This window comes from Epinephelus fuscoguttatus, linkage group LG12, assembly GCF_011397635.1.
Source record: "Epinephelus fuscoguttatus linkage group LG12, E.fuscoguttatus.final_Chr_v1".
NCBI classification, from domain to species: domain Eukaryota; kingdom Metazoa; phylum Chordata; class Actinopteri; order Perciformes; family Serranidae; genus Epinephelus; species Epinephelus fuscoguttatus.
This window is the reverse complement of record NC_064763.1, coordinates 26547742-26559858: the sequence shown is the minus strand read 5'-3', so window position 1 is coordinate 26559858 and position 12117 is coordinate 26547742. Positions and strand designations below refer to the sequence as shown.

Sequence of the window (12117 nt, the reverse complement as noted above, 5' to 3'; positions counted from 1 at the left end):
AACATTACACTTTAACTCTGGTAACTACAAACTGTTAGACTGCAATAATAACTTAACAAACAACATGGTGTGGAAGGCTCATCAGTGACTACAGCGTGAAACTGAATACATGTTGTCAGCCTGATGGTTAGGTATAACAGTAAAGGTTGACGAACAACAATACAGGGTAATTCATTAGTAGAGCTGCACGATTAAAGGAAAAAGTCAAAATGATCTGATTCCAGCTTCTTAAATGTGAATATGTCCTGGTTTCTTTACTCTTCTATGACAACAAATTAAATATATTTGGGTTGCAGACAAAACAAGACATTTGAGGACGTCATCTCGGGCTTTGGGAAATGCTGACTGACATTATTGCCACCGTTTTCTGACATTTTACAGCCCAAACAGCTAAATGATTAGTCAAGAAAATAATCAACAGATTAATTGACAATGATAATAATTGTTGTTGCAGCCCTATTCATTGGCACTGATTTAACAGGCAGTTAAATACTTATGCAATGAATGTCTCACATGCACAATAGCACCTTGTGCACATCAGTAAAACTTCATTACCATTACATAATATTAATAATAAGCGACTTTCAGGCTGTGTCGCCTCCCCCATATCATTCAGCTGTGCCTGGAGTCTGCAGGGTTTTTTTCAGACAACCTCTCCTCCTGCAGCTGGCTGCACTATATCACACCTTTAACTGGAGAGGGGAGAGAAAGTAAACAATGAAATTGGCTGGTATAGTGTTTTATTGAAATGAAATCCTGCAGACTACTGGTCCTGCATGGCACACGGTGTACATAATATTTACTGGCCTTACAGACATAAATATCTCCCGAGGTGGGTCTTGCATTACCTTTGGATTCCGTGGCTTTCCTGTCAGAACCGACTGATTTCAATGCCGCATTTCTTGTGCTATTAAATATAACTGATTGCTCCCTTTCTCTCATACTTTTAATATTGCATTACTGAGTGAAAGAGCTGAAATTCAAATATGTAGACAGAAATGCTTCTTTTCTTCCCTTGATGGTGGCTGCTATTGTGGTATGTAAAACCTGTCTCAGAGCTTTGCTCTCAGCCCCTAATCATATGTAAAATCCTTCTGGAAACCTTTTGTATGTGAAATAATTATTCATGCTGACACAGTTGGTGTTAAGTACCGAAGTGTGAAGTGTCCTCTATGACCTTGAACGTACCATTAATAATATAATTTTAAGCTTGAGAAATCAACTTTCAACTTATTTCATATAAAGGAGCTCTATCTGCAAACAGAGCCTTTATACTGAAGGTCAGCGGCAGGTCGATGGCTCTTCAGGATTGTCTGTAAATTCTGTAATCACCGGAATGTTGTCATGAACCCAGGAGGAGGCAATGTGCAACTGATTTATGGTGCATGAACTACGGCTACATAATCAGATTCACACAAGTCTAAAAGAAGATGAAACCCCTTCATGACAAATGTCTACCCACTCACAGTTACTCACTATGGAGCTTTGAGTTAATTAAAGTCAGTGTTAGTGAAGGTTTGTGGGAACCAGCATGGTGTTAGACTCCCAAGTCACATTTTATTATACAAATCTATGTCGAGAATAAATATATTATCACCTTTTTATATACATTATATTCCTTATATTGTCCATTAGAAATCTCTTGTGTTCTTTTCTTACTTATATTCTGCACATGCAGCGCTATTAGTTTGGTTTAATCACCTTCCCCAAGAAATAATTATTAGGCAACTACAGGGTAATGCGGCCTCAGGTCAAATACAGCGCATGTCCTCTGGACAGCAATTAACGTCTCCAGGGCCAGAACACTCTTCAACAAAAGAGTTGCTTCTATTTTGCTTACTCGGTCTTACAGCGTGATTTCAAAACAGCCCCAGAGCACCTTCTGACAGCTGGCAAAGCAACACTGCTGCAGCCCAGTTTTAGTAAACAAAAGCTTGGCCTTTCCAGGTCACTTTTTTCTTAATGCCCATGTGTTTGGAGTATAAAGCTAGTCAGCCATACCCTCATGAAAAGCAACGCAGTCGCCCACCTAGCTGTTTAGACATCAGCTCTGATGGAGAATGCATTTTCTGTTCCCAGTGGAGCTTTCACTGTGGGCTCTCAATTCTCAGCAGCTTCCTCTAATTCATATCGAGGAGAAAGGATTGATTATTATAAGGATGCATTAATATCAGGATTAAATTTTGATGAGATGAAAAAGAAAATCAAAAGCACTGTGGAAGTGACGATTCCTCTATGATGGGACACGCTGCCACCTGATACATTTTTAAAGCGAGCACAGAGTGGACAGATCATGATTCTTTTAAGAAGACAAGCATATCCGTCTGTCTCAGTTTGTTGCCACCAAACTGTCTTTCACTGCATTGGATAGGTTTACTCGACTCTTTATCGGAGCCTTCTCAGACCCAGGTGGGAGCTTGCATCTCCTTGGGAATTCAGCGACTTCTTATCTTTCCTATTCCCATACAATAAAGTGCCTCTTCATCACACTCAGCACTGCATAACATAAAAGGAACCTAGTAAATAAAAACAACTGTAAAGTGCTTTTTTAATCCCGAGCTGGAAACAAGCGTCTATTGCTTTCTTCTTTAAAAGGAGATTACTGGATGGAAATGACAGATCGTTATAAATAATGGAAAAAAACTTCAAACTGCTCCATAATGTGAGCTGTTTTCTAATTCCTTTGAACCGTTACACATTTCCCAAATGATCAAAGGCACCTATTTTCTCTGAAATGAGTTCTATCTGAAAGTATCTAGTTAGAACAGTTAAATTTATTTCAGCTGTGGGAAAAACGCTGATTGCAATCACAAAATGAGCATTCTTTCATAGTTATGATATTTAGTAACCACAGCACACAGTCTGGTGCCTAACTTAGCTATCATAAATTTGTAATGAGGAATGCACATGCGTGTGGAGGAGCACATGCAGAAGGCAGGTTGAGCTCTGCCTTAAAAAGTGCCATGCTGAAATATACACATTTATGAATATTGTGTAAAGCATTTCCATTCTTGTGTAGTATGAAGCTGAATATTTATTAAAAAGACTTTCCTATTCAAAAAACACATTAGAAATCAACCCATGGCATCACCAAGGTTCAGCCAAATCATCATTTTTGTATGATGAATCTTCTGTTTTTGTTTAGTCACTCATTAAACCATTTGAAAGTAGCATTAGCCTAATGTGCTCTCTGGTGAATATGGTTTGTTTCTTCTGTAATTGGTCTTTGAAGCTCGTGTATGTGCCATCCACAAAGATACAGTTTCCATTATCCATGTGACCATTTTAATGCGGCAATCTGTACAAGTGATGTTTATTCTTTTTGCTGTTTTAATGAAGCATTATAAGTAGCAATGATCAGATGCTACATTTGCAGCTTTAATCTTTTCTAAATGATCTATCGAGAGGTGGACTAATGTGACTTTTCATCTTGATTGTTCTAATCCAGGGATGCTCAACTTGCTTTGCACTAGGGGCCAGTTTTGTAAAATGACAGGAGGCCAGGGGCCAAACAACAACAACTACAAAAAAAACCACCCATTAATAATTAACATATAAACAAGCTCTGATGCTTATTATGCACTCTTATTTCATTTTCCATAGCTGCTTATTCTGTTGGGGGTCGCAGGGGGCTGGAGCCTATCCCAGCTGACAGGCGAGAGGCGGGGTACACGCTGGACAGGTCGCCAGACTATCACAGAGCTGACACACAGAGACAGACAACCATTCATGCTCACATTCACACCTACGGGCAATTTAGAGTCACCAGTTAACCTAGCCTGCATGTTTTTGGAATGTGGGAGGAAGCCGGAGTACCCAGAGAAAACCCATGCTTACATGGGTAAAACATGCAAACTTGAATCCCCCAACCTGGGTTCGAACAAGAAACTCTTTTGCTGTGAAGCAACACTGCGAACTACTGCACCACCGTGCCGCAAAGTACAAAAAACCATTTCCAGTGTGAATCAGTTTCCGGCCGCAAGCTGATTATCAGTGCATGTGTGTACTATATGTGACGTTGCTGAGGCGCCCTTTTGAAGGTGTGGCTACAGTGAGCAGTACAGTTGACAGCACAACTACGTCATCCAACCCATTAAATTATCAAACTGCAGAAACAGGAGCAAACTGAGCAAACACTATTCCAAGACAAACTCAGCAAGGACGCCAGGGACCGATTTTTGGCTAAACTGTTATCTATTAACAACACTGGAGTGCTGACCCCACCGTCCTGCCTTAAACTTCGTCCTTGGATATCGCTGTACACTCTATTGATGCTATCTTGTTCATGGTAAAAGTGCACACCTGAAAGCCCACATATATCTCACAGATGTCTGGGTGCAGGGTTTGCTTACACATCAAATTAGGCTGAGAGTGTTTTACTGTATTTCTTTCATATCATATAAAAATGACTGCCTATAGAGTTATTCATATTACTACTACTTTATATGACTAACAAGACTGAGGTCTTCTGCTAAATTCAGCTTCATTTTTCACTCAGTAGAGCTCGGATTTAATAAATCAGAAGTAATAAAAATGCAGCATTCAGGCAGACGAGCGGAGCATCATGGGTATGTGTAGTCACTTTACACTGAGCTAAAATTAATATAGATTTATGTTAAATGTTTGCCGAATGAGTCAGTGTCTTTCTGAGTCACAAGAAATCATAAGTCATCTTTTAGAAGGATTTTATGTTTACTGTAAGCGATAAGCTACGTCAAATATGTTAATGGAGCAAGGCAAACGGAGTGCTTACGCAATTATCTAATTCCACTGTACCTTCTTTTCCATACCATACAATTACTTGACGTTATGCATGGAGCGAACATAAAGGAAATACAATACCTCAAAAATGGGGATTAGGTCTACAATGCACTTTGATCAAACACTGATTGTCATATGTGTTAATCAAGAGCATTTCATATGCAATGAAAGTGTGATTACAAGGCGCCCACATTTATTATGACTTTTAAAGCAGTTTGTTAAGGAGGAGTTTGATCCCTTAATTGTATGATTCATGATGCTTAATGAAGCTCCACTGTGATCATTCCTTATCTTGTGGTTTTGTGCAGAAAGCTTAATATCTAAGGAAGATTATAAGAAGTGAATTCTGCTCTGAGGCTCCTCGCTTGAAAGCCCCAAATCCATGTAGCACATAAAACTCATATATCATTTGTTTCCTTCACAATATTCAACTCTCCCCTGTGGCCGGTGTTATTTTGACCAGTGCACCGCTTCTCTCTGTCTTCACCCAGTTTTCACAGCCTTTCTCTTCTTGAACGGGGCGAGCAGAGGAAGGAAGTGGACTAATAAAATGTGGAATTGATAATACACACAAATGAACTACATGAAATGACAACTTGGGTCTCCACAAAACAAGAAGGTGCAGTTTTATGAAGCTTAGTTAGAGAGACCAAAAAAGACAACCTCAAAACCCTCTGAACTCTTTTTGATTCCCCTCCGCTGAGCAGTAATAACGTGTCAAAGTAAGCAATCTGTCAGGGTGCAAGGACTTGGCAGATGCTTGGAAAAAAAAAATCTTTTCAGCTGGCTTTGCACGCAGGCAGCAGTCTTTGCATTTACTAGCAACAGTCCAAAGCTGGCAAGGTCAGTTTCACACTTTAAAAACTGGAAATACAATTTAAATGAGACAGTTTGAAAAACATCCAGGGGAGGATATTTGTACCAAACATGTCTAGTGACTGATAAATGCAGCAGCCAGACTCTCAGAAAAATACAACCAGTTCTTGTTGAATACTACACAATATGTTTCAGCCTTCCGTTTTAAAACTGAATATTAGTATCCATATCATACTACCTTAGCATGAAAGCCACACTTAACTATCATAACACTAACTTAACATAGTAAACGCAATGAACTGAATGTTAGGTAAAGGTCTCATTCTATAAAAAGCCAAATGTCCATGTCTTCGTTCATACAACAGCAACTATGCCTTTAAACGAGCCGTCAGGAAGTCCAAGATGTTGTGATGTCACAGCTATAGCAATTGCGAATTTGCGAATCCTGGGATAGCGAAGGAATTGCCTGCCTTAAGGGTTATTTATGCTTGGGCGCTTGATGCTTCTGAAGATTGACGCTTGACAGAAACTCGACAGTTCTGTGGCGTTTTCAATTTATGCTTGGGTGAAAGGTTTCAGTTGTCTCCATGGTAACCAAAGACCCCCTGTATTTTTTTATAGTCTTAGTCTATTTCTGTCACTGTTTGGAACTGCACAGACAGTTGTTTAAATCACAAAATTATCCAGCTGTATATGTGTGTTATCTTGTTAACCTTATATTCACTGATTGATCAGCCCCCTGTCTGTCTGTCTGTCTGTCTGTGAGCAACAGAATCCCCTCACTCACTAGAATCAATGATTCAATAAATACAAACACTGTTGTTTTCCTCCAATGACACTGACATGAAAACTATTTTGGTTCAGTAAATGTTTGCTGTCAGTCGGTCTTGCAAAGGTAGTTTGGCCGGCCCTGCTCCCCAGGGGCTGCTGCTGACACGGCGGCTTTAAAACTACTGTCTCCTTGGTGATAATAATGATACTACCCATCACATTGCGCAACAAAATATGATGATATCAGTGACATCAAAAAAAACAAACAAAAAAAAAGACACCTTTTCTGTTAAAAATACATCATTTCTGTCGAGCAACACTCTTCAAAAGTGTCCAAGCGCCCAGGTATAAATTAGGATTTACCCTGCCTTACTCTGTCTCCGATTGGCTCACCCTGACATTCTTACCCTAACCCTGACCAATCCCACTCCCCTTGACTAGCCCTAACTAGTCCAACCAATAAAGGCAATGAGCATCAGCCAATCACAGGGAGAGTGGAGAAAGTAATTCTTTTAGCTATCCTAGGATTTGCTGATTTGTATACAATATACACCATTTCAAACTTGAAACATTAACAGTCTCAGTGGGTCACTTTGTATTTCCTGTTGAAATGTTTTGCAGTGTATGTGAATAATATGCACACATAAATAAGCATGGACTCAATCTCTTGCCCAGCAGTGCAGCTCCAGTGAAACTGTCTGTAGATTGAATCATTATGACGTGGCGCTAACAACAATAATCACTTCCAGGTAGAAAACTCGCAATTGATTTCCTTTGCGGGGATATGAGAAATCAGAAAACTTGTTTATTTCTGTTGACATTTTCACCTATAAATGTAATGTTTGGTGGGTCAACCTGTCTGAAATTTTTGCTGTGCTTATGTACTGTGTTGCTCTGCTAGCGTCTTTGATACCCAAATCTACTGGCACAGAAGCAAAACAATCTACTGTTGTGGTGAGGGGCCGCTGGAAAACATATTTTAGCTACCTAAGGAACCAAGTGTACGCTATATTTGGAATATTTCCACTGCTTTACCTACCACACTAACTGATTGATGCTGTAAAGTAAAATTACTGTTTTTGTCAACTGAGTCTGGTGGCTTTGAGATATTGGAATGAATTCCCCATAAGTTAATGGCTGTCTGATGGCAAGGTAAAGCAGTAAAAATATTCTAAATATAGTGTACACTTAAAGTGACATTGATTTTTTTTAAGTGGGCCTTTGTTTAGGTGGCTAAAACTAAACAAATGAGATTGCGTTAGTTCAGCACCGTACATGACGGGTAAAGTATTCAAACAGACACTGTGATTCTATCTACAATGATGGAAAGTGCCACTACAGTGTTGTTACAGTCACTTCCCTGGCTTCAATGTCAGTGCAGAGACGCCAAGAGTGCAGCTGTGGAAAGACCTGGAAACTCTGACCAATCAGAGCAGACAGGGCTTTTTCGGAAGAGGAGCTTAAAGAGACAGGTGCTAAAACGAAGCATTTCAGACAGAGGGTGCATACAGGTATATTTAAGCAGACAGTATGAGGAAAATAATGTGGGTTTTTTTTAACATTAAAGCATTTAAACATGTTCTAGTAGAAACCCAAAATAAAAGTATGAACCTGAAAATGAGCCTAATATGGGACCTTTAATATCTATCTATCTATCTATCTATCTATCTATCTATCTATCTATCTATCTATCTATCCATACTGGTTTGGGCAGGAATACATTATAAATGATTTGTTAAAATTTTATGTTTTACACATTTGAATAACCATCTGATTCATCATGGCAACAGCAACACCCAATGTGCTATAAAAAGTAATGAGAGCAATTATGAAGAGATGAACCACCTCTTTATCAGATACGTATGTGTGTGTGTGTGTTTGTGCGTGAGTCTGTGTAAAATATATACTCTTAGTAGATTTCCCCAACATACATTTGGAAAACTCTTTATGCCATTACGAGGTTTTGAAATAGTTGAATGTTTCAGTGCAGCTTGGAATAATTCATGAATATTATCTGCAGGAAATGTTCTGCTTTTGAGGACAGGATCTGTGATTCATTCATGAACCATTTTTTGGTGGTTACAACAAAGTGTCTGCGAATAAGGGTCTAACTCCAGTTGCGATTTCTGTCCTGTGCTTTGACAACAGGTGTGATTTTAATTATTACACCACACGCAGACGTTTGACAGATCTCCCCTCTGGTCTTCATCATGGCACATCTGTCCTGTGGCTACATGCTAAAAAGGCTGATTTCCCTCTAGAAAAGACACAGTGGCAGCTGCTGAGGAGTCACTTGGTTCCACCGACAAACACACGTGTTTATCACCAGAAAGCATTTCTTAGCCTACTGACTCATGCTCTATTGTATCTCCTTCTTGTGGGCTCAATTTATTTGTTCCTATTTTATCTCAGTGTTTGGACTCAGATTCCATTAATCAGTGAATCATACAAGCTGTGACAAACACTAAGCCAAGTTTAGAATAATGGCACAGTTAATGTTAAAACTTAACTTAAAAATAGACCATAAAAGCTTTATTTATATTCATGTCTTTTTTATTTAATTTAATCAAGATTGGAGCAACAGCACTCTACCAACAAGCCTTTTTGTGCAAATATGCTTCAGTATATCTCTGGAGAACATATCCTCAAATTGTGAAGACAATAAAGCCTCCACAATATAGTGTTTTAAGTCTTGTGTGTGATTTATTCACAAGGATTTATACGTCAGGATTTGTCCTGGCTTCATTTGAGTAGAGGAAATCTCCGCTCGTTGCTAGGCTAATTTACACAATGTAAAATGCCATAGGCTTGTGCTAATAACGTTAGCATGTTGTATTTGTTTGAAAAATGTGGTTAGTATAAGACAGTTGTTTTGTCAGTGAACCTTGTTGTAATGGAGCCAAACTATCTACCGCTACCTTTGTTAAATGTTGCTGTTGTCCCTGGTTTTATATGAGAAGAGGAAAAGATTGCTAGCTGCTAGGCTAATTTATACAATGTACAATGCCATAGGCTTGTGCTAATGTTGTATTTGTATTGTTGTATTTGTGGGGAAAATGTGTCCGGATAAAGACAAGTGTTGGTCTGTGAATGCTGTGAGTTATAGTGAAGCCAATTTGTGTACTTGTGTTTGAAATTGTCTCTATTAAGCCATGTTTAAAGTGTGTTTTGGGTGTGTTTTGAATCAACGTCACAGAAACCCTGCCACCGACCAGTGCTTTAGAGTTGTAACTGCAGAGTGACACAGACACACCACCGCACAAGTATAAATGCTCACCACAGCGTGGGCTACAGCATAAGGTCTGCCGCACAACTATAAATCCCGCTTTAGTTGTACAAGCCCAAATTGCTACGCAGCCATGTGAACATCACTGAAGACATGTATTTTCTATTTTTCTTTTCTTTTTTTTTTTTTTTTAAATTTGTGCTGTTTGTTTCCACCATTTTTTTTAAAAAAAAAGAGTTTTCCATGTTTGTCATCAGCTGCTGACTTCCAGACACTGGAAAATGTTGCTCATTAATGTTGCTCACTAAACAATTGGTAGAAAATGATCTGTTTGTTATCTTGTGTTTGCAGAACGATTGGACTAGTTTCCCCTGTTCCACTTAGCTGCCCACTTTATATTGTCCTGATTTTTATGAGGTCTAAGTTTGGGTTTTTTTTTAACTGCGTTTACAATAATAAATATGATGCTTCTTTGGGTTCACATTCAGAGAGTAATATAGCACAACAGGATTGACTGTAAGTGCTACTAAGGGCAATTTGTGCCTTGTTGTATAGAGACTGATGTTTACTTTCAGATGCTCAAAACATGATTTTAAGCTTGTGGATGCAGTTTATATAAGTCCATTGTGAGCGAGAAACCAGAATGTAAACATATCTGACAATCTCTCTTTGTCATCAGTCTTACATTTATCATCTATGCACCTTTGAATTTTGGAAATGTAGGCTGCTTCACAGTGACTGGATTTGGAAACCAGAAAAGGAATGAGCACAGATATTCATACATTAGGACTGCCTTGGATCGTATGAATAGTGACATTTATGCTTTAAGCCCCAAATTCTGCTTGCCATACTCACTATGTGCAGCTGAAGATAGTCTCCGAGCCCGTGGGTGCTCTCCACTCGCACCAAGATGGCATCCCTCTGCTGAGTGCTGAAGCCCACGGCTAACCGGTCGGCTCGAGTGCTCGGCCTCTCATTGGGGGCCCAGGTGAATGTGATGAGAGCCCCCCCTTTCCCAAAAATGTACGTGGTCCCAGCTGGAAACAGAGACAGAAAGACTTTATTATGTATTGTTATTTTTAGTTTTTTTAAGTACCATCCCTGAGATGAGATTTAGATTCCTCCCACTGCCATGCACGGACACTGTAAGTCATTTTACAAAATAATGCAATAGGCAGAGAGAAACCAGGAAAGCAGGGGGGAAGATTTATTAAGGAGGTCCGCTCTACTCTTAAATCACAGTTAAGCAGCCTAATTTACAAAGTATGATGAATCTTTACATACAGAGCTGTAAACAGTTTTATCACAGCTCCATATGGCTCTCTCAGCAGATTACTGAGGCTGGACCCGACACTGTGGACATCCAAAAATGAGGGCAGTACTATGCCCTGCAATGTTTTTACAGAACAGAGCAAAAGTGCTTTGCAAAAGTGCAGTATTTTTTTTATCAACAGGATTTTACATTACCCATCATAAAAAGCACCGGTGCTTTCCTCTCAGGTCAATGAGCACATCATGTACGTCTCTTTGAGGGTCACATGTACTACAAAATCAAGACGAGGCACTTGAGTTTCTATCATTTACTTAAATTATCATCCGCCCGCTCTCTTCATCCGACTTACTTCATCTCAACATCAAACATTTGCTTTAATTGCAGCACTTACTCAACTATTGTATTGGCACTTTACATTTTATGAGGGCGCCCACACTTGTTTAGTGGCACCCCCAGGAATTTTTCCTAGGGGTGGCCGAGCCTGTTGTCATTCTGTGGGTGTCAAATACCGCCTTGTCACACCCCTCAGTGTGTGATATTGATGCCAAAGGCAGCCTTTGGCATCTTTATAAGACACACTGGGTTCAACTAACTCCAGTGTAAACCCACCCATGGCAATACTTAACACAGAGAACAACTGATGTAGTATAAAGAGTGAGAAAGTCCATGTAGGGCAGAGTGGAGGGGAGGTGGAAGTGTCAAAACAGAACAAAACTTTCATCCAGGAGTTCACAGCTCATATCGGTTATGGCTCAGAGGCAGAGTGGGTTGGAATCGGAAGATTGGTGGTTCAATCCCAAGCTCCTCCAGTCCACATGTCGAGTAATTCCTGGGCAAGATACTGAACCCAGAATTGCTCCTGATGGCTGTTCCATCAGTGTGCAAGTGAATGGTTACTGAGTAACCATGGTGAAAGTGACATGTAGTGTTAAAGCCCTTTGAGTGGTCGGAAAAGTGCTATACAAGTGCAGGGTGTTCACCATATCCCATGTGAAACCAAAAGTCAATGTCATTTTAATGTAACATTATGCAATTTACATACAGTCTGTTGCACACTGACGCCGCACACGTGACATATTTACGTTACGTGGAGCCTGGTCTCACTCAGAAGTCGCTAAAATCCAGCACTTGGGCAGTGACTAGCGGTGTCGGACACTGACGAAAAAAGGCGTCCTTTAACATCAGCATAGTAGGCGGCCGGTTGCTGTTATAGTTTAACAGTGCCCTGCAGCGTCAGGGGGAAACACAGTGGGACATGGACAAAAATTAA

The 12117-nt window shown here is 39.8% G+C and overlaps 1 protein-coding gene across 9 annotated transcripts in view; it reads right to left on the bottom strand.

The window, feature by feature from the left end:
* nrxn2a (neurexin 2a) overlaps positions 1-12117 on the bottom strand; it is a 199569-nt gene that overhangs the window by 17670 nt on the left and 169782 nt on the right. For all 9 annotated transcript variants that reach the window (XM_049592953.1, XM_049592952.1, XM_049592956.1 and 6 more), the window contains one exon: positions 10430-10611. In XM_049592953.1, coding sequence (XP_049448910.1) covers positions 10430-10611 — 182 coding nt within the window. The remainder of the gene's footprint in view (positions 1-10429; positions 10612-12117) is intronic.